This window comes from Balaenoptera ricei, chromosome 11 (assembly GCF_028023285.1).
Source record: "Balaenoptera ricei isolate mBalRic1 chromosome 11, mBalRic1.hap2, whole genome shotgun sequence".
Classification (NCBI taxonomy): domain Eukaryota; kingdom Metazoa; phylum Chordata; class Mammalia; order Artiodactyla; family Balaenopteridae; genus Balaenoptera; species Balaenoptera ricei.
Window position 1 is genome coordinate 36,365,266 of NC_082649.1, and position 24,415 is coordinate 36,389,680.

Sequence of the window (24,415 nt, forward strand, 5' to 3'; positions counted from 1 at the left end):
AAAAGCAACAAGGGAAAAGCAACAAATAACATACAATAGAATCCCCATAATGTTAACAGCTGATCTTTCAGCAGAAACTCTGCAAGCCAGAAGGGAGTGGCAGGACATATTTAAAGTGATGAAAGGGAAAAACCTACAACCAAGATTACTCTACCCAGCAAGGATCTCATTCAGATTCGACGGAGAAATCAAAACCTTTACAGATAAGCAAAAGCTAAGAGAATTCAGCACCACCAAACCAGCTCTACAACAAATGCTAAAGGAACTTCTCTAGGCAGGAAACACAGGAGAAGGAAAAGACCTACAATAAAAAACCCAAAACAATTAAGAAAATGGTAATAGGAACATACATATCGATAATAACATTAAATTTAAATGGATTAAATGCTCCAACCAAAAGACACAGACTAGCTGAATGGATACAAAAACAAGACCCATATATATGCTGTCTACAAGAGACCCACTTCAGACCTAGGGACACATACAGACTGAAAGTAAGGGGATGGAAAAAGATATTCCATGCAAATGGGAATCAAAAGAAAGCTGGAGTAGCAATTCTTATATCAGACAAAATAGACTTTAAAATAAAGACTATTACAAGAGACAAAGAAGGACACTACATAATGATCAAGGGTTCAATCCAGGAAGAAGATATAACAATTGTAAATATTTATGCACCCAACATAGGAGCACCTCAATACATAAGGCAAATGCTAAGAGCCATAAAAGGGGAAATCGACAGTAACACAATCATAGTAGACGACTTTAACACCCCACTTTCACCAATGGACAGATCATACAAAATGAAAATAAATAAGGAAACACAAGCTTTAAGTGACATATTAAACAACATGGACTTGATTGATATTTATACGACATTCCATCCAAAAACAACCAAATACACTTTCTTCTCAAGTGCTCATGGAACATTCTCCAGGATAGATCATATCTTGTATCACAAATGAAGCCTTGGTAAACTTAAGAAAATTGAGATCATATCGAATATCTTTTCTGACCACAACACTATGAGACTAGATATCAAATACAGAAAAAAAACTGTAAAAAATACAAACACATGGAGGCTAAACAATACACTATGAAATAACCAAGAGAACACTGAAGAAATCAAAGAGGAAATCAAAATTACCTAGAAACAAATGACAATGAAAACACGATGACCCAAAACCTATGGGATGCTGCAAAAGCAGTTCTAAGAGGGAAGTTTATAGCAATACAAGCCTACCTCAAGAAACAAGAAAAATCTCAAATAAACAACCTAACCTACACCTAAAGCAATTAGAGAAAGAAAAACAAAAAAACCCCCAAAGCTAGCAGAAGGAAAGAAATCATAAAGATCAGATCAGAAATAAATGAAAAAGAGATGAAGGAAACGATAGCAAAGATCAATAAAACTAAAAGCTGGTTCCTTGAGAAGATAAACAAAATTGATAAACCATTAGCCAGACTCATCAAGAAACAAAGGGAGAAGACTCAAATCAATAGAATTAGAAATGAAAATGGAGAAGTAACAACTGACACTGCAGAAATTAAAAGGATCATGAGAGATTACTTCAGGCAACTATATGCCAATAAAATGGACAACCTGGAAGAAATGGACAAATTCTTAGAAAAGCACAACCTTCTGAGACTGAACCAGGAAGAAATAGAAAATATCAACAGACCAATCACAAGCACGGAAATTGAAACTGTGATTAAAAATCTTCCAACAAGCAAAAGCCCAGGACCAGATGGTTTCACAGGCAAATTCTATCAAACATTTAGAGAAGAGCTAACACCTATCCTTCTCAAACTCTTCCAAAATATAGCAGAGGGAGGAACATTCCCAAACTCATTCTACGAGGCCACCATCACCCTGGTGCCAAAACCAGACAAAGATGTCACAAAAAAAGAAAACTACAGGCCAATATCTCTGATGAACATAGATGCAAAAATCCTCAACAAAATACTAGCAAATAGAATCCAACAGCACGTTAAAAGGGTCATACACCATGATCATGTGGGGTTTATCCCAGGAAGGGATGGATTCTTCGATATACGCAGATCAATCAACATGATACACCATATTAACAAACTGAAGGATAAAAACCATATGATAATCTCAATAGATGCAGAAAAGGCTTTTGACAGAATTCAACACCCATTTATGATAAAAACCCTCTAGAATATAGGCATAGAGGGAACTTACCTCAACATAATAAAGGCCATTTATGACAAACCCACAGCCAACATCATTCTCAATGGTGAAAAGCTGAAACCATTTCCACTGAGATCAGGAACAAGGCAAGGTTTCCCACTCTCACTGCTATTATTCAACATACATTTGGAAGTTTTAGTCACAGCAAGCAGAGAAGAAAAAGAAATAAAAGGAATCCAAATCGGAAAAGAAGTAAAACTGTCACTGTTTGCAGATGACATGATACTATACATAGAGAATCCTAAAGATGCTACCAGAAAACTACTAGAGCTAATCAATGAATTGGGTAGAGTAGCAGGAAACAAAATTAATGCACAGAAATCTCTTGCATTCCTATACACTAATGACGAAAAATCTGAAAGAGAAATTATGGAAACACTCCCATTTACCATTGCAACAAAAGGAATAAAATACTTAGGAATAAACCTACCTAAGGAGACAAAAGACCTGTATGCAGAAAACTATAAGACACTGATGAAAGAAATTAAAGATGATACAAACAGATGGAGAGATATACCATGTTCCTGGAATGGAAGAATCAACATTGTGAAAATGACTATACTACCCAAAGCAACCTACAGATTCAGTGCAATCCCTATCAAACAACCAATGGCATTTTTCATAGAACTGACACAAAAAATTTCACAATTTGTATGGAAACACAAGAGACCCCGAATAGCTAAAGCAATCTTAAGAAAGAAAAACGGAGTTGGAGGAATCAGGCTCCCTGACTTCAGACTATACTACAAAGCTACAGTAACCAAGATAGTATGGCACTGGCACAAAAACAGAAATATAGATCAATGGAACAGGATAGAAAGCCCAGAGATAAACCCACGCACCTATGGTCACCTTACCTTTGATAAAGGAGGCAAGAGTATACAATGGAGAAAAGACAGTCTCTTCAATAAGTGATGCTGGGAAAACTGGACAGCTACAGGTAAAAGAATTAAATTAGAACACTTCTTAACACCATACACAAAAATAAACTCAAAATTGATTAAAGACCTAATGTAAGGCCAGACACTATACAATTCTTAGAGGAAAACATAGGCAGAACACTCTATGACATGAATCACAGCAAGATCCTTTTTGACTCACCTCCTAGAGAAGTGGAAATAAAGACAAAAATAAACAAATGGGACCTAATGAAACTTACAAGCTTTTGCACAGCAAAGGAAACCATAAACAAGAAGAAAAGACAACCCTCAGAATGGGAGAAAATATTTGCAAACGAAGCAGCTGAGAAAGGATTAATCTGCAAAATATACAAGCAACTCATGCAGCTAATATCAAAAAAACAAACAACCCAATCCAAAAATGGGCAGAAGACCTAAATAGACGTTTCTCCAAAGAAGATATATAGATTGCCAACAAACACGTGAAAGGATGCTCAACATCACTAATCATTAGAGAAATGCAAATCAAAACTGCAATGAAATATCACCTCACACCAGTCAGAATGACCATCATCAAAAAATCTACAAACAATAAATGCTGGAGAGGGTGTGGAGAAAAGGGAACCCTCTTGCTCTGTTGGTGGGAATGTAAATTGATACAGCCACTATGGAGAACAGTATGGAGGTTCCTTAAAGAACTAAAAATAAAACTACCATACGACCCAGCTATCCCACTACTGGGGATTTACCCTGAGAAAAACGTAATTCAAAAAGAGACATGTACCACTATGTTCATTGCAGCACTATTTACAATAGCCAGGACATGGAAGCAACCTAAGTGTCCATCGACAGATGAATGGGTAAAGAAGATGTGGCACATATATAAAATGGAATATTATTCAGCCATAAAAAGAAATGAAATGGAGGTATTTGTAGTGAGGTGGATGGAGTTAGAGTCTGTCATACAGAGTGAAGTAAGTCAGAAAGAGATAAACAAAACCGTATGCTAACACATATATATGGAATGTAAAAAAAAAAAGGTTCTGAAGAACCTAGGGGCAGGACAGGAATAAAGATGCAGACGTTGAGAATGGACTTGAAGACCCGGGGAGGGGGAAGGGTAAGCTGGGACCAAGTGAGAGAGTAACACTGACATATATACACTACCAAATGTAAAATAGACAGCTACTGGGAAGCAGCTACATAGCACAGGAAAATCAGCTCGGTGCTTTGCGACCACCTAGAGAGGTGGGATAAGGAGGGTGGGAGGGAGACACAAGAGGCAGGGGATATGGGGATATATGTATGCATATATCTGATTCACTTTGTTATACAGCAGAAACTAACACAACATTGTAAAGAAATTATACTCCAATAAAGATGTTAAAAAAGAAAAGAAAAGAAACAATAGTGCAGTGATAAAGTGTCCTAGTTCCTCCTAAAGGGATATACATAACAATATATCTTTGAGTTCTTCTTACAGGAACTAATGCCCCCACCTAAGTGGAGGATGGTAACTTCAGGCTAAGTACATGATTCTTGGAACACCACCCTGTTACCTCACCACTAACCAATTGGAAGAAAATCCCACACCCTGAAGCCCTCACCCCAAATTTTGCCTTTAAAAACTCTTCTTCAAAAACTATCAGGATGTTTGGGTCGTTTGAGCATGAGCCTCCCCATACTCCTTGTTTGGTCCTTGCAATAAACCTTTCTCTGCTCCAAACTCCAACATTTCAGTTTGTTTGGCCTCACTGTGCATTGGGCACACAAGCTTGGATTTGACAGCAATTTGTGTTTTAATTTTATTTATGACATACAGAAGTTTTAAAACTTCATCCAGTCAGACTATCTTTTCCTCTGGTTTGGGATTCTGGTATTATGATTAAGAAAATCTTAGCCACCCCAATAGTATCAATATATTCTTTTTATTCTTTTATAGTTTAAACCATTTAAAACCTTAATCAACCTAGAATGTACTTTAGTTTTATGTGAGGTAAAATTCTTTCTTTCTTCTGAAGTTAACCTGCAATGCCAACACTGTTTATTGACTAATTCATTTTCTTTCCACTGATTTAAAATGTGAATCTTATCACAGTCTTATCACAAGCCATTGTATATACTAGAGTCTAATTTGGGGCCTTTCATTTTGCTCTATTGATCTGTTTATCTCCTCTGAGCCAGTTCTACACTGATTAAGTTATGGTCATCTGATAAATTTTTAAAAATATGATTGGGCTTGTTCCACATTATTCTTTTTCCTTTTCAAGCTTTCTTGGCTATTTTTGTCCATTTATTGCTCTGGATGATCTACGATCCCTCTACTATCCAATTAGGGGGAAAAACGCTATTGGAATTTCAATTAGACTTGCATTCAATTTATAGATTAATTTAGAGGCTACTGACATCTTTACAATATTGAATCTTTATGCTGGGAATGTGGTTTAACTCTCCATTTATTCTAGTCTACTTTCATGTCTCTAAGAAAGTTTTATAGTTTTCTTCTAATAGGTATTTTAAAGATCATTTCTCAGTTTTATTTTTATTGAGAGAGTGAATGGGATTTTTACATTTTATTTTACAAGAATGCTCCATTGATTTTTAAAATATATTTATTTTGTGACCAGCCACCTTACTGAACTATCCTTTTAAATCTAATAGTTTTCCAGTTGATTCATTTGTGTTCCTTAGTTAGACAATTATACTATCTGAGAATAATGATGATTTTTGTCCCTCTTTTCCAGTAGTTATATCTTTTATTTATGATTCTTACAATACATTAGCTATATCCTCCATAGCAATACTAAATGAAAGTGGTGATATCAGACATCTTTATCTTGTTCCTGACTTTAATGGTCATGTCTCTAGTTGTTCACCAAAAAGCATGAAGTTGTTTGAAGTTCATATTCATTGTCATATTATTACAATATTCTTCTATTCCCATTTATTTATTTATTTATTTATTTTTGGTTCCACTGGGTCCTCGTTGCTGCACACAGGCTTTCTCTAGTTGTGGCGAGCAGGGGCTACTCTTCATTGTGGTGTGTGGGCTTCTCATTGCAGTGGCTTCTCTTGTTGCAGAGCACAGGCTATAGGCGTGTGGGCTTCAGTAGTTGTGGCACGTGGGCTCAGTAGTTGTGGCTCGTGGGCTCTAGAGCACAGGCTCAGTAGTTGTGGCGCACAGGCCTAGTTGCTCTGCTGCATGTGGGATCTTCCCGGAGCAGGGCTTGAACCCATGTCCCCTGCATAGGCAGGCAGATTCTTAACCACTGCACCACCAGGGAAGTCCCTATTCCCATTTTTTAAAAACCAAATACGAATGTTGAATTTTTATAAAATGCCTTTTTAGCATTTATCAAGGTAATAATATGATAACTTAAGGAAAAGTCATTCACTCATTCCTGTGATGAGATTTCTTAATACTGTATCTTTCTCAGATTTGTCTATGCATCCTACTTGGTCAAAGTACATTATTAATTTCTGCATGTTATTTTAATGTTACACAGAATTCTTACTGCTTGCATTTTGGTTAAGGTCCTTACATTTATATTGATAAGTAGGATAAACCTGTGGTTTTCTTTTTTTTATACAGTGACTATCTTGGTCTGTTTTTGATATCAGGATAATGATATTCCCTTAAAATAAAGAGGAAAATGTATCCTTTTTTTCTGTGTTATGGAATGGAATATAGCAGTCAAAGTTTTAAAGGACTTAGCAAAAAAATCATCCAAGCCCAGTGTCTTTGCTGAGGTAATAATTTTAAAACTTCTAATATTTTTCATCTTGATTATTCGTCTATTCAGGTTTTTCAACCTTTTCTGAGAAAATTTTGTAAATTTATATTTTTCTACAAATGTCCATTTTAATGAGATTTTAAAACTTTATTACCATAATTATATACCATTATCTTATTATTTAACTTTTTTCATCTGTATACTTTGTTATACCCATTTTCTCATTCCTACTTTTATATATTTGTGGGTTTATATTTTATTTGTTTGTTCTTTTTCATTCATGTTTGGATTCTATTTTCAAATCCATCCTTCCTTGGGACCCTTTCTCCTTCACCCAAGCTCCTAGTAGGATTTTCTAATGCTAAATCCATCTGTTTTCTCCCTCTTTCCCAGGCACCCAGTGCTTTTGTGCAGACTTTATCTTCTCTGAATCGCTCACCATAGAGCCTGACAGGTTCCACAGTGAGAAGTTTTCCTTCTTCTCTTTTCTACAGAAACCTATTTGATTTGGTCCCATCCCTCAAATTGCTGTTGGGTAACTGTTTAATTCATCCACTAAAGGCAGTGAGAGGGAATAAAAGAGAAAGACCACTGAAGTGGGATTTGGAAGCCCAAAGATTAAGTCCTGAATCGGATATGCCACCAACTAGCTCTCTGGCCTTATCTCCAGACCTTACTTTCCCCAGCTGTAAAATAAGGTACTTTGATTTCAGGATTTCCAGAATCCTATTCACCTTGAAAATTCTATGATTATCTATTATCCAGTTATCCAAATAAAATCTCTCTAGTCGAGATGAGATTAATATGTTATTCTGTCTACATACTACTTTCATTTTCACAGCTATTTGGGGGATTTTTTAACCCAAAGCAGTGAACAGCATGATGCTTCCTAACATTCCTTAAAAATGAGTGAAGAGTTCTTTATAAAATTCACTAGATCCTTCAGTGTCAAAATTAAATCTACTGTGCTTCCTAACAAAGCAACCAATAGAAGCTTGAACAATTTCTGGAAAAACTAAAGTAGTACCAAGAAATGGAATCACCAAATTGCCAAGCAAAGCAGTATGATAACATATAATAATACTAGGTGATTGATAGCACCATTCTGGCCTTATGTATTTATTTAAAGTTATAGTTATAGTTATAATTTCTCCCAAAGGACACCTTGAGTTAATTTCTTAATTCTGTTCTTAAACCCTTGTCCTAGACAACAGCATTATTTTGAGGTAAACTTGAAAGGGTAACCCTAGTGGGAACTGCCCTTCTTCTATGAACAGTATCCCATTTTAAGAAATGCCCTCCACACTAGCTCCATATATGTGGTTCTTGCTATGAACTCATTTACACAGCAGCAGTTCACTGATTGGCCCAGAAAAGAGACATGACCAAAGCAAAACCAATGAACTTCTTCCTTGGATATTTGGACCTGGGACCAAGAGTAAGGGGAATTTCCCTGGTGAAACCAAGCAGGACCCCATGGGGCCATCCCAGGTACAAAAGCCCCTCTGCATTCCCTGTTTTTTGAAAAATGCTTTAGTCTCGTAGGCCTTCCCTGAGTTCCAAAACACAGACTCAAGTAGTTACTAATTAGGGAAGTGAGGGATACAGAAACAAAGGAAAAGCAGTTAAGCAAGAAAAATAACGACAGCTTAAACAACAGTCAGTGATAAAACAAAGTCCTAGGTCCTAGGTCCTCCTCAAGGAATATACATAACAATCTGATGCATATCTTTGAGTTATTAGGAAGAAACTAAGACCGCCATCCAGATGGAGGATGGGGACTACATGAAGACCACAAGCATGGAGACCCCAGACTGGTTGGAACCAGAGGTTGATGATTAAGATTTCCAAAACACCACCCTGTTACCTCACTATCAACCAATCAGAAGAAAGTCATGCATCCTGCAGCTCTCACTCCAAATGTCACCTTTAAAAACCCTTCCCTGAAAGCCTTCGAGCATGAACTGCCTATTCTCCTTGTTTGGAACCTGCAATAAACATTGTACTTTCCTTCACCACAACCTGGGTCAGTAAATTGGCCTTCCTGTGTGGTGGGTGAGTGGACCCAAGTTTGGTTCGGTAACACTGGGAGTGCTGAACGTACTGAACATGTAGGTAGTGAAGCTCATGAGCCAACAGAAGCCATGAGTTCTGTCACATGGAGATGGGTTGTGGCAAGACAGAAAAAAGGAATCTATATGCAGAGAGAAGTGGGGCATAGAAGCAACTGGACAAAGATCCATGGAGGGGTCGATCTCAGAGAGATTTGCAAACTCCAAGGCTATGAGAGAAACACCACTCTTAGACTAATGCAGATGACTGGCAGGCTGCAGTGAATATCAGAGCAAAACAGCCTACTTTAAAGGTGGTTAATGAGACTTAACCATGAGTACTTGCCAACAGAACATGGGAGCTCTCTGCATTGGGTGTCAGTGTTCAGACAGAAGAAACCGGCCATTCAAATATGGATCCATATAGAACATAGAACAGTGTGGTGCCAATGAACAGAGCAAAGTCAGATGAGTAAAGAAGGGGTGAACACAGACCATGCTACCATAAGCTAACAGTTTACAGTAACTTCTTAGTGAAGAGGGACATGTGGCAACTACTTAAAGATGACTAAATTAAATTTGTATCATGTTTACATTAACTAGATAATAAGTTCAAGGTTTTATTTCATAGAGTAGATTTAGGGATTCATAATCAATCACTTTGATAATCTTTATAAAGACATAAATGAATTAACCCTACAAGGTATAGTTATAGCGAGCTGAACCTGGACAATCCCAAATGGCAATTCTAACAACATTCAGATTTTCAGCACATTAAGAATAAACTGCCCAATTCTATCAAACACTGAGAAAAGAGCTAACACCTATCCTCCAATTCTTTCAAAATATAGCAAAGGGAGGAACACTCCCAAACTCATTCTACAAGGCCACCATCACCCTGATACCAAAACCAGACAAAGATGTCACAAAAAGGAAAACTACAGCCCAATGTCACTGATGAACAATGATGCAAAAATCCTCAACAAAATACTAGCAAACAGAATCCAACAGCACATTAAAAGGATCATACACCATGACCAAGTGGGATTTATCCCAGGAATGCAAGGATTCTTCAATATACGCAAATCAATCAATGTGATATGCCACATTAACAAACTGAAGGAGAAAAACCACTGACATATATACACTACCAAATGTAAAGTAGATAGCTAGTGGGAAGGGCTGCGTCGCACAGGAAGATCAGCTCAGTGCTTTGTGATCACCTAGAGGGATGGGATAGGGAGTATGGGAGGGAGACCCAAGAGGGAGGGTTTTGGGGATATGTGTATACATATAGCTGATTCACTTTGTTATACAGCAGAAAGTAACACACCATTTTAAAGCAATTATACTCCAATAAAGATGTTTAAAAAAATTTTAAAAATAAACCTCCCGCCTATATACAGCCATCCCAGACGAAGATGGTTCATTCTTGATAAGACGTGCTCTGCATCACTCAGGTCCTTGTTCCTTAGTCTTGCTGACTCACAACTTATGTGTTTATAACTCCTTGCCCTACCTCCTCCCCCTGGAATAACTTTCCTTCTCTCCACCACCACCTCCCAATTTTTATCTATTTTTTAGATACTACTCAAAATATCATCAATATGATGCTTTCCTCTATACCCCATGCAGTCTGGCTAGGTCTGGATCTTATAATCAGGCATGTCTATATAACTCTGTTACAACAGTTTGTCAAATTGTCTTCTATTACCTTTTTACACATCTGTCTTTCCCAGCTATGTTGTATTCATCTCTCTACTCCCTGAATCTAGCACACTGCCCCTGCTAAGGGGTTACTGAATGAAAGCATGAATGAATGAATCCCTAAATTACTATGCATTACAATAAAATGGTTACAGTTTTTCAATTTGTGATAAAACAGGCGTTGTTATAAATCCATATAGACATGGCAGTAAAACTTGCTCTTGAATGTTCATTCTTGCTACTCAGTTATCCATGTAGTATGGATATCTGCTTACAACTTAAAAGAAAATCAGAGGGCCGCCTTCAAGATGGCAGAGAAGTAAGACATGGAGATCACCTTCCTCCCACAAATACATCAAAACTACATCCACATGTGGAACAACTCTTACAGAACACCTACTGAATGCTGGCGGAAGACCTCAGACTTCCCAGAAGGGTCTTGGTGCTCTGGCCGGGTGTCAGGCCTGAGCCTCTGAGGTGGGCGAGCCAAGTTCAGGACACTGGTCCACCAGAGACTTCCTGGCCCCAGGTAATATCAAATGGCGAAAGCTCTCCCAGAGATCTCCATCTCAATGTTAAGACCTAGCTCCACTCAACGACCAGCAAGCCACAGTGCTGGACACCCTATGCCAAACAACTAGCAAGACAGGAACACAAGCCCACCCATGAGCAGAGAGGCTGCCTAAAATCATAATAAGTTCACAGACACCCCAAAACACACCACTGGATGTGGTCCTGCCCACAAGAAAGACGAGATCCAGCCTCATCCACCAGAACAAAGGCACCAGTCCCCTCCACCAGGAAACCTACACAACCCACTGAACCAACCTTACCCACTGGGGGCAGACACCAAAAACAACAGGAACTACGAACCTGCAGCCTGCGAAATGGAGACGCCAAACAAAGTAAGTTAAGCAAAATGAGAAGACAGAGAAATACACAGCAGATGAAGGAGCAGGGTAAAAACCCACCAGACCAAACAAATGAAGAGGAAATAGACAGTCTACCTGAAAAAGAATTCAGAGTAATGATAGTAAAGATGATCCAAAATCTTAGAAATAGAATGGAGAAAATACAAGAAACGTTTAACAAGGACCAAGAAAAACTAAAAAGCAAACAAACAATGATGAACAACACAATAAATGAAATTAAAAATTCTCCGGAAGGAATCAATAGCAGAATAACTGAGGCAAAAGAACGGATAAGTGACCTAGAAGATAACACACTGGAAATAACTACTACAGAGCAGAATAAAGAAAAAAGAATGAAAAGAATTGAGGACAGTCTCAGAGACCTCTGGGACAACATGAAACGCACCAACATTTGAACTATAGGGGTCCAAGAAGAAGAAGGGAAAAAAAGGGGAGCTGAGAAAATATTTGAAGAGATTATAGTTGAAAACTTCCCTAATATGGGAAAGGAAATATTCAATCAAGTCCAGAAAGCACAGAGAGTCCCATACAGGATAAATCCAAGGAGAAACATGCCAAGACACATATTAATCAAACTATCAAAAATTAAATACAAAGAAAAAATATTAAAAGCAGCAAGGGAAAAGCAACAAATAGCATACAATAGAATCCCCATAATGTTAACAGCTGATGCTCTGCAAGCCAGAAGGGAGTGGCAGGACATATTTAAAGTGATGAAAGGGAAAACCTACAACCAAGATTATTCTACCCAGCAAGGATCTCATTCAGATTCGATGGAGAAGTTAAAACCTTTACAGGTAAGCAAAAGCTAAGAGAATTCAGCACCACCAAACCAGCTCTACAACAAATGCTAAAGGAACTTCTCTAGGCAGGAAACACAAGAGAAGGAAAAGACCTACAATAACAAACACGAAACAATTAAGAAAATGGTAACAGGAACATACATATCGATGATTACCTTAAATGTAAATGGATTCAATGATCCAACCAAAAGACATAGACTGGCTGAATGGATACAAAAACAAGACCCGTACATATGCTGTCTAAAAGAGACCCACTTCAGACCTAGGGACACATACAGACTGAAAGTAAGGGGATGGAAAAAGATATTCCATGCAAATTGGAATCAAAAGAAAGCTGGAGTAGCAATTCTCATATCAGACCAAAAGTCTCATATTAGACCAAAAGTCTCATATTAGACTTTAAAATAAAGACTATTACAAGAGAAAAAGGAGGACACTACATAATGATCAAGGGATCAATCCAAGGAGAAGATATAACAATTGTAAATATTTATGCACCCAACATAGGAGCACCTCAATACATAAGGCAAATGCTAAGAGCCATAAAAGGGGAAATTGACAGTAACACAATAATAGTAGGGGACTTTAACACCTCACTTTCACCAATAGACAGATTATCCAAAATGAAAATAAATAAAGAAACACAAGCTTTAAATGATACATTAAACAAGATGGACTTAATTGATATTTATAGCACATTCCATCCAAAAATAGCAGATTACACTTTCTTCTCAAGTGCTCATGTAACATTCTCTAGGACAGATCATATCTTGGGTCACAAATCAAGCCTTGGTAAATTTAAGAAAATTGAAATCGTATCAAGTATCTTTTCTGACCACAGTGCTCTGAGACTAGAAATCAATTACAGGAAAAAATCTGTAAAAAATACAAACACATGGAGGCTAAACAATACACTACTAAATAACCAAGAGATCACTGAAGAAATCAAAAAATACCTAGAAACAAATGACAATGAAAACACGATGACCCAAAACCTATGGGATGCTGCAAAAGCAGTTCTAAGAGGGAAGTTTGTAGCAATACAATCCCCTACCTCAAGAAACAAGAAAAATCTCAAATAAATAACCTAACCTATACCTAAAGCAATTAGAGAAAGAAGAACAACAAAAAAACCCCAAAGTTAGCAGAAGGAAAGAAATCATAAAGATCAGATCAGAAATAAATGAAAAAGAAATGAAGGATATGATAGCAAAGATCAATAAAACTAAAAGCTGGTTCCTTGAGAAGATAAACAAAATTGATAAACCATTAGCCAGACTCATCAAGAAACAAAGGGAGAAGACTCAAATCAATAGAATTAGAAATGAAAACGGAGAAGTAACAACTGACACTGCAGAAATTAAAAGGATCATGAGAGATTACTACAAGCAACTATATGCCAATAAAATGGACAACCTGGAAGAAATGGACAAATTCTTAGAAAAGCACAACCTTCTGAGACTGAACCAGGAAGAAATAGAAATTATCAACAGACCAATCACAAGCACTGAAATTGAAACTGTGATTAAAAATCTTCCAATAAGGCTTCCCTGGTGGTGCAGTGGTTGAGAGTCCACCTGCCAATGCAGGGGACACGGGTTCGAGCCCTGGTCTGGGAAGATCCCACATGCCACGGAGCAACTGGACCCGTGAGCCACAACTACTGAGCCTGCGCATCTGGAGCCTGTGCTCCGCAACAAGAGAGGCCGCGATAGTGAGAGGCCTGCGCACCACGATGAAGAGTGGCCCCCACTTGCCGCAACTAGAGAAAGCCCTCGCACAGAAACAAAGACCCAACACAGCCAAAAATAAAAATAAATAAATAAATAATAAAAATCTTCCAATAAACAAAAGCCCAGGACCAGATGGCTTCACAGGTGAATTCTATCAAACATTCAGAGAAGAGCTAACACCTATCCTTCTCAAACTCTTCCAAAATATAGCAGAGGAAGGAACATTCCCAAACTCATTCTACAAGGCCACCATCACCCTGATACCAAAACCAGACAAAGATGTCACAAAGAAAGAAAACTACAGGCCAATATCACTGATGAACATAGATGCAGAAATCCTCAACAAAATACTAGCAAACAGAATCCAACAACACATTAAAAGGATCATACGCCATGATCAAGTGGGATTTATCCCAGGGATGCAAGGATTCTTCAATATACGCAAATCAATCAATGTGATACATCATATTAACAAAGTGAAGAATAAAAACCATATGATCATCTCAATAGATGCAGAAAAAGCTTTTGACAAAATTCAACACCCATTTATGATAAAAACCCTCCAGAAAGTAGGCATAGAGGGAACTCAACTCAACATAACAAAGGCCATATATGACAAACCCACAGCCAACATCGTTCTCAATGGTGAAAAACTGAAACCGTTTCCTCTAAGATCAGGAACAAGACAAAGTTGCCCACTCTCACCACTATTATTCAACATAGTTTTGGAAGTTTTAGCCATAGCAATCAGAGAAGAAAAAGAAATAAAAGGAATCCAAATTGGAAAAGAAGAAGTAAAGCTGTCACTGTTTGCAGATGACAGGATACTATACATAGAGAATCCTAAAGATGCTACCAGAAAACTACTAGAGCTTGTCATTGAGTTTGGTAAAGTAGCAGGATACAAAATTAATGCACAGAAATCTCTTGCATGCCTATACACTAATGATGAAAAATCTGGAAGAGAAATGAAGAAAACACTCCCATTTACCACTGCAAAAAAAGAATAAAATACCTAGGAATAACCTACCTAAGGAGACAAAAGACCTGTATGCAGAGAACTATAAGACACTGATGAAAGAAATTAAAGATGATACAAACAGGTGGAGAGATATACCACGCAGACGTAGAGAATGGACTTGAGGACATGGGGAGGGGGAAGGGTAAGCTGGGACAAAGTGAGAGAGTGGCATGGACATACATGCACTACCAAATGTAAAATAGATAGCTAGTGGGAAGCAGCCACATAGCACAGGGAGATCAGCTTGGTGCTTTGTGTCCACCTAGAGGCGTGGGATAGGAACGGGGGGAGGGAGACGCAAGAGGGAGGAGATATGGGGATGTATGTATATGTATAGCTGATTCACTTTGTTATACAGCAGAAACTAACACACCATTGTAAAGCAATTATACTCCAATAAAGATGTTAAAAAAAAATCAGTATATGGTAGATGAGTGTGTTCCTCTCTGCACAAAGGTATCTGTATCACACACTCACTCCAGGAGATCTGAAAGGGGAGGAAAGAAGGAGTTTAATAGTTTTCTAATATTTATGAATTTTATCAATGTATTTATAAGAATACACTATAAAATTATGAAAGGCAAAATTGGAGGCAACAATATGTAGGTTTTGCTAAATTTCATAGGTTGCTGATCATACCCAGCTTCAGTTTCTTGGCCAATGCGTCAACTTGAACTGTGGGATCAGATCCCATGGACAGAAAACATATCAGAGGTGTTCGTGTATCACTTTCTTCCCAAGTTTTCTCCAGATTTAAGATAACTGGTTCTGTGTACTTTTCCTCCAAAGAATCTGCAATATACTTTCTTGCTTGAAAAACAGTACGGTCTGGGCACCAAGACCTAGAAATGCACACATGTTAGAGGAAATAAATTCAGGTTTTTAAAATTCTATCTAATGCTAAGCGCATAAAGAACACATAGTTAGTTAGCAAAAGGATAATGAGCTAATCTTCCTTTATGCAGATATGTGTAAGATGGATGGCAAGGTTTTCTATCCTTGGATGAATGCAAGTTTATTCATGTAGTTTTTTTTTTTTTTAAATTATTAGCACCTTTAATTATTATTTATTTATTTATTTATTTATTTGGCTGTGTTGGGTCTTCGTTTCTGTGCGAGGGCTTTCTCTAGTTGCGGTGAGCGGGGGCCACTCTTCATCGCGGTGCGCGGGCCTCTCACTGTCGCGGCCTCTCTTGTTGCGGAGCACAGGCTCCAGACGCGCAGGCTCAGCAGCTGTTGCTCACGGGCCTAGTTGCTCCGCGGCATGTGGGATCTTCCCAGACCAGGGCTCGAACCCGTGTCCCCTGCATTAGCAGGCAGATTCTCAACCACTGCGCTACCAGGGAAGCCCTATTCATGTAGTTTTGATGCTAGGCATTGGCAAGGAGTAGGTCAGAGCCAGTTCTGTTGCCAATCTAGAAGGGAACTTAAAAGTCAACTGATCCAAATGTCTCATTTTCAGAGGAAGCAGCAACTACTCTGAAGCTTTAGTTATTTTCTTTTTAAAACACATCAGTGATTATCCCTAGTAACTAAGCTATCAGCTTCAGGTAAGCAATTCCTCATTCAAACTAATACACAGGAGCACATTCATTCTTTGACAAATATTTATGGAGTGAATACTATACATCAGGGCCTGCTCTTGGTGCCAGGGACTCAGCAGGGATGCAAGGGGAGGTGTTCTCTGCCAGGTCCAGTGCATGATGGGGGCTGGCCTGCTGCATACTCGAGGTTCTGCAGTCTTCAGAGGGAGATAATGTGTCAATGGTGTTAGAAGTAGCTTGATCAGCAAGCATTTATTTAATACCATCTGTGTAGCCTACACTGTAGCAGGTTCTACACACAATGACACATTAAATAAATATCATTTGATATTTTTAGATCACAGACAAGTTCTATGGATTCTTATTTGTTAGTAGATTGCATTATTCATTTGACATAGATTCAATTTTAAAATGATGGATATAAGACACATCTATTCTAATAAAAACAAATAGCCCTTTTGCAGTCTGCAGGTCCTGAGGTCATCACTGCTGACAGCTCTAATCACTCTCAAAGAGTGACAACAACCAGGAAACAACTTTTCTAAGAAAACTCAGGGATATAACATTAGGAAAGACAAAAACGACTCCAACATAATCCGACATCTTTTTGTTATTCTTTTGGTGGTTTCATCTCCCCCAACTCTACCCTTCTGTCTTGCCCACCACACACACACACCCTGCCACACACACACACACACACACACATCTTCCAATATAGAAGCCTTCTTTGAGCTACTGCATGTTGAGAAAACATGAAAAGTGAGAAAGAAAAGGAACAATATTCTTCCTCAACATCACTTTCAAACTTTTGCTTCCATTTTAATAGCCAAAACAGCATTTATATGTTTCAATAGCACAATATTCTTGGTTTTAGCTTAAAATCTAATTGCCTTGTAACTCTCTGAGATCTATTCTTTTACAGAAGTAAATTCAACAATAAATGATTCACTCAATGGTAAATGATGACCAAAGTGAATAGTAAGAACATATTTTTCATACGTGTTTTGCTAAAAGCACTATCATTAACACGTTATCAAAATATACCTTTCACCATTTTATTTGCCATCCCAAACTTCAGTTTGGAAGCACATACATCTATTACAGTAACTACTGGGACATAGTGAAGTAAGCTCACTGAGGTGGGATCTGTAATTTGACACTATAAAGTGATGCTCTAGGTCTGATAATACCTATTCTCACCTGATAAGTAAAAGCTTGTGGCAGGTATCTAGTGAGTCATTATATCCATCAGGGATGATTTCCTCCTCTGGAGCATCTTTATCAAACCAGATTTTCCATCCCTTCTCATTACGAGATATCTAAAATAAATAAGCTGATTAGCAAGCCCCAGGAATATATGCAATTAAAATTGAATAACCTGAGAAGGTCATTCTTTATAGGCAGCTAATTTTTTAAACATAACCACACTGTTTACATTTTTCTTCAGAACCAGTGACTCAGATAGATTGGATATTATGATTCCCTTTCAGTTTTTCCATTGCTCTTCTATATTATTTGCTAAAATTAGGACTATGTATCAATTACACTAAACGACTGGGCAGGAAGAAACATAGACCAGGGCTTCTCAACCTCCGCACTATGGGCATTTAGGGCCAGATTAATTTAGTGTTGAGAGAGGCTGTCCTGTGCATTTTACGTTGTTTAGCTGCATCCCTGGCTCTATCCACTAGTCACCAGCAGCACCTCTGCCCCTGATGTGTGGCAATAAAAAAGGTCTCCAGAATTGTCAATGCACTCTGGGGTGTGGCACCAGGTTGCCCTTGGATGAGAACCACTGACATAGACCACTTTGATGGACCACCTCTACATGTGGACCTCGACTTAAACTAGTGATAGATGACAAAATCAAAACTTTTATTTTCCTAGTCATCCCCCCACCTTGAGACCTTAAACCTAAGAATGGATGAAGTCTCTCCAACAGCTGGTCTCAAACACCTGTTCTTTCAGAAGCATGGAGAGAACCACAGGTTTTCAGAGGTATTAAAGGATGCTCCCTGAAGTCCGAGTGATGTCAAAACCAATTACAGAAACTATAGATCGGTGAGCCTGACGCAGCTCCTCAGCAACAATCAGGCTGGATTATTTAGACAGTGTCTGAAGCATGTTTTAAAAGCCACGGCAAGCACTAATAGCAAATATTTATATAGCAGATACTATGTGCCAGACCCAAGGACTGTACTTTTACTCCTCTTATCCCCACTTTTTACTGAGGCACAGAGAGGTTAAATAACCACCCAAAGTCCACACCATACAAGCAATTCATCATCTAGGATACAGACAGGGTGCAAGTTAATAACAAAACAATTGCTCTGTAAATCAGTTGCTCCAACTTTGTCCCTGGGACACTAAAAGATGGAGGAGAATTTCTGAAATGTTTCACAGCTGCCATCTTTCTCTGAAGATTGCAGCGGCTCTCCCTAGTTGGCTGCTGCCAAAAGAATCTGCCTGGCAGAGGGCTTGGAGGGCCTGGGTGCTGCTGCAGCCCCACCCTACTGCACTGGTACCTGTGCTCTGCTACCCAGAGCGCCCCCTGCAGGTCTCCTCCACACTGGCTGCTAAAGAGAAGGAGTTCCAAGAAGAAACAGGGTGCATATTCTCAACCTACTGGCCTTCCATCTGCTAATTTTGACTCTACCATATAAAGCTTTCAGGGCGAGCTGCATCTGTGATGGGATAACTCCCAGCCCCTTGCTCCTGCATTTCCCATTCCTGGCCCTCGCTGCTAGCAAAACCACCTCCAGGTGTTAAACAGTTTGGCCTGGGATGCCAAGGCAGGGCAGCTGCTGTTTGAGGCTATTTTTGTTTCAATTTCTGACACCCACTCAGCTGGGAGATTGATCTCCTGTTTCCTCCCTTCCTCCCACAGACAGGCCAAACTCTTGGCCATCTGATGGCAGATCCCCCTGATGGCAAACTTCTGCAAGTTTCCGGAGAACAACTCTTCCTCTTCCCTTCTGGCCCATCCAATGGTGTAAAAGAAGTTGGACAGAAATAACTCATGGTGTCATGAGCATGGGGTCAAATTACAGCTTTACCATTTATGGGCTATGTGGCCTTGGGCAAGTGCTTAACCTCTTTGAATCTCAGTTATCTCATCTATAAATTGTGTCAATAATACTTCCCTTGCACAGTTATTATTGTTGCAAAGTACCTACCCATAGTAAGCAGTAGTAGCCACCAGATTCTACACCAAGGGTACTTAAAATCTAACTGACCGAGGCAAATGATACTGTATATTCTTATATTAATATAACCCGTCAGCAGAGGGGTGATTTTTTTCCAGTGGTACTTGAAGGCTGCCTTTACCCAGTCTCGGACCAGACCCAGACCACTTTTTTTTCCAAAGTATTTGTTTGGGCTTGGAAGACTCAACTGTGGCTGTAGTAAAAAACAAAGCTTACTGTCCACCACAGATATAGTCCAGGGACTTTATCCAGTTGACTCTGACCCAACCATGGTGAATGGGTAAAGAATACATAATGTTCCAGAAGTACCCCTAAACAGACACACCTAGTGTACTCTTGGGTGGGGGATAGGATGTCTGTGGAGGGGAGGGAATCACATGGTAACAGTGTGAGGCTTCTGCCATCCTCAGCCTAGGAGTAAGGCTACGAATCACTCTCTTTGTCCATCACCAGCAACCGCAAAAAAAGATGATTATCAGCATTTGACACTGGGAAACTGCAGGCCCTCCACTGGTGACACACAGTTGTAACCAACAGACCTCAGTAATAAACAACTGTCTTTATTCTGAGTTGCATAATTGTTTTCCGGTGAGAGCTGAATCAACAACTAATCCACAACAACCAATTTACATTTTCAGATAAGAAAAACGGGTAAATCGGGGTCTGTTTCACCATTTTCACGATTATAATGTCACCATTTTACAAATACTTTCACCATTGAAATGACTGATTTTTTTAAAAAGGACCTCAACCTCTTCACTTGCCTCAAATTCAAATTTGCACAAATTATTTAATCATAGGCAGTGAAAACATTGAGTCTACAATAAAAGGGTCCACCCACCCAGAATAAAAGGGTTCTGATTCTGACAGCAACTCAAGCAGGTTATAAATGATCCATGCCCACCACACAGAAGTAAAGGCAGTTGCCTGCACCTGTGAAAAGGTTCCTTGGGATATCCTTCTGTCCACTGCCCCCAACCCCCCAGGAGAGCCACAGCGCCTTAAAGCTACACACGTGTGTTGACTCCTCTGGGTGAAGGGTTTGTCACCAGGAGGGCCCAGTTTAAATGGCCCAGGTGTGTTTGGGTTTACAGATCTGTACTTTTTTCCAACCCTTTATTACCTGGTTCATAATTTCTGCAAATTGCGGAAGTTTACTCAGTTCCACAAGATTCAGCCAGGTCATATCAAGGATCCAGCGAAACGGTTTGGGAGGGCAGGCTTTCAGATCTAGAGCTGCTCCCCCTGGGGAAAGGTGTCAGTGGGAATCAGGTCAGCTTGTGCTCTATTTTTAAGAAATTTATTTTCCAAATAATAAAAAATGAGATAACCATATCACACACAAAAATGGGAAAATTGGAAAATAATCACGTTATAGAAAATGTGGTTACCTTTTTTTGGTACAGTTCCTTCAAGTGTTAGTGATTTATACCATCTTATACAGATAGCAACTCCCTGTCATTTTTCCCTGCAAAGAATTTTTCTCAGGTGGTAGCAGATGTTTGCCTTTTTATTGTTTTTTAACTATCTGAAATTTATAATTTTGATATCAATGAATCGGTTGATCTTTTCATGTGTGATTTTAAAAGTCATTTCTTAGTCATCACTCCTCCAGAAGTTTGATATTCAATACTATTGAAATATTTTTTATCAGGTCAAAAAGATGGATAAATGGATAGATGAAGGGATGGAGGGAAAGAGGAAGAGAGGAGTATAATACATCTGTGGGTTTTTAAGGTTTTTAAGGGGGTAATTAATGTTCAAATCATTTATTCAACAAACATTCACTGAGCCACCTCTATGTATCCGGCATATTCCAGGCACTGGGGATAAAGCAGAGGAAACCCAACAGGGCTCCTGCTCTCACCGAGTCGAGTGGAGAATGTGAGTGATAGCACTGGATTGTATTTTGAAGCAAATCACACGTCAAATGAGCACATTCAGTGTGACAATCTCCACCAAGATGTGTGATTATATCTGCACTTTCAAAATTCCTCTATTGCATGTCTTTAGCAATGTTTTATCATAATAATTCCAGCTCTGTTGTTTAATTCAGATGTATGCCAAACAGTGGTTCTTGAACTTTTAAATTCTATAAGCCTCCTGAAGAACTCATCAAATCCCTCCACTTCACTTATCAACCCGGGGACAAAAACAGGGGAGGTGGCGGGTGGAGGGGACTACAGGTCTCTGTTCTCCCCTCCAGCATCTTCCTGAGAAGGTGAATGAGCTGAAGTACTCCTTTCGTGTAAATCCCTTTGCTCCACCGTGGAGTCAGGGGCTCTGAGTGCCACAACACCTTTAGAACCTGTAAACCTTCCTCCCACATGCCCCCACCCCCCGCAGTGACCAGGTGAAAGAGGAGACCTTATTCTAGCACCATTTCTGCTAACATTGAGTTTACCATAGGAGAAGCAAGCCCTAGAGAAAGACACCTGCAGATTTAAGGGATTCTCTCCTCTAACACGGAGGTAGACGCATACCTTTTCTTCTTGGTTGTTTCCCCCTCACAGTGATTTCATGTAAACATATACCTCAAAGACATCAGGAGAAGATATTTAAGCTACATCAGTGTTTCCAACATATCATGCACCTAAACTAACCCAGAACCATCACAGCCCATCCTATTCCCCCAAATATCCTGGCTCTGCCACTTGCTAGCTGTATAAACTTGGACAAAAACTCAGTTTCTCTCAGTTCTCTCTTCTGCCAAATGAGTGTAATAATAGAATCCATCAGATGGATTGCTGTGAAGATTAAATAAATGAATGTATGTAGAAAGCTAACAACAGTCATGGCCCAGAGTAAGAGCTATGTAATCATTAGCTGTTATTTTGACATTAACTCTCTGTTTTGGAAGGCTCAGGTCCAATCCAACCTGGAAGGCAAGAGAAGACCCTCTAATGTGTCTTTCTGTCCATGGTTTACAACAAAAGAAAGATGATATCTTTCTAAAATAACCAGGCAGCGGAAACAGGTATATCAATTACTCTACAGTGCATGATTGCCCCTGGTATCTATTTCATTTTTCAAAGTGTTCTGACATTCTCGGTTGAAGAAGAAAAGTCAAAGGCACCTTCCAAATATTGCAGAAAACTAGTAGGAATTAATACAAAGGGAAATCAAACATTTCTGCTATGATAAATAAGTCTTTCTTCTTTCCCCCTTAAGTAGTGAGTTCAAAATGATAAAAAAATATCAATGATCTAAGGGCCATATTTGTTAACTTTGTAAAAAAAAAAATAAAAACAAAGTCCTACCATCTTTTAAAAAATAATTTGGTCAAACTGTAAGCCAGTTCAAAACTAATACAAACTGTACAATAAACCAGTTTTGATTTTTTTTAAAACTCTTTTACTGTGCTGTGCTGACTGTACTGACAATTCACCCATCATAAAATCCCAAATTAATCTTCTGAAGCATTGCTCATGCTACTCCCCTGCTCATAAAACATTCGATGGCTCCCTATCGCCAACTCAAATAAATCCAAACTCCCCTCACTGACTCTCCTGATCCTATACAACCCGGTTCTCCCTGACTCTCCAGTTTCATGAAATGGGGTCACAGATGTGCTCTAACCACAGCTGAGATGTGCAGCCTTCTTTATTTTTCTGTGACAAATCAAATCCTCCTCACAAATTCCCTCCCCACTGTGTTGCTGCGTTTCTCGGTCTCCTCGGATTTAAAGACTTTCCAAGAATCCAGTCTCTTTCAAGGAATAGCTCTGGCTTGGCTGGGTGTGCTGGGTAGGGAGAGGTGAGGTGGGGTGGGTTTGTGTCTTGATGGGGAGGATACCTCAGATCTACACGCTGCCCCCAAGGCTTCACTAGTCCCAGTCACAGGCTGGGATCCTCTGAGCCACGACAAATCCTGTCTGACCTATGGGGGCATTAGGCTGCAGTCCACAGAGGCTGGTACTTTGTTGCTAGTTATAAAGTCCCCCTGTCCTGCAACTTCTTGGTTTGAGCCCCAGACCCTCGCTGTGCACCAGCCCTCTCCGCATTTCCACGTCCACACTCCCGCCTGCCAAACCTTAGGCTTATACATCTATCCACTACCCTCCACCGAAGCTGTGATGCAGCTTCCATGTTGGATGTGGCTCTGGGGCACTTCCCTGCTCTCTTTGAATTTACATGTGGCCATGCATCTTACTCGGGCTAATGAAATATGAGCGTGACGTGTGTCACTTGTGGGGTAACCTTTAAGAGCCAGCACACAATTTGCCACATCCTGTCCCTCTTCCATAGTAATTATGGAAGCAATTTGGATTCCTGGGCGACCATGACAAGCATGTCAGATAGAGAGTAAAGGAGAAGTATACTTTTGTTGTGTTGAAATTTGAGGATTGTTTTTATGGCCACAAAACCTGGCCTATCCTGACTAAAACTAGGTCCCAAAATCACATTCATTATGCCCCCACTCTGACATTTCTCAAAGTAGCTCTTCTTTCAACCATCCAGACCAGAAATCTTTGCACAGAGCAGAAATCTTAGACTCATTTCTGACCCTCTCTTGGCTCTTACAACCGGTGCTTTGTCATTTTACTTTCATGATCTCTCATATTTGTGTC

General features: G+C 39.2%; 1 protein-coding gene across 1 annotated transcript in view; it reads right to left on the reverse strand.

Moving 5' to 3' along the window:
* The window catches only part of DNAH8 (dynein axonemal heavy chain 8), a 329,367-nt gene that overhangs the window by 80,825 nt on the left and 224,127 nt on the right, over positions 1 to 24,415 (reverse strand). Inside the window, exons 80-82 of the mRNA XM_059938771.1 lie at positions 20,969 to 21,090; positions 17,840 to 17,958; positions 15,735 to 15,937 (exon numbers count right to left, since the gene is read on the reverse strand). Coding sequence (XP_059794754.1) covers positions 15,735 to 15,937; positions 17,840 to 17,958; positions 20,969 to 21,090 — 444 coding nt within the window. The remainder of the gene's footprint in view (positions 1 to 15,734; positions 15,938 to 17,839; positions 17,959 to 20,968; positions 21,091 to 24,415) is intronic.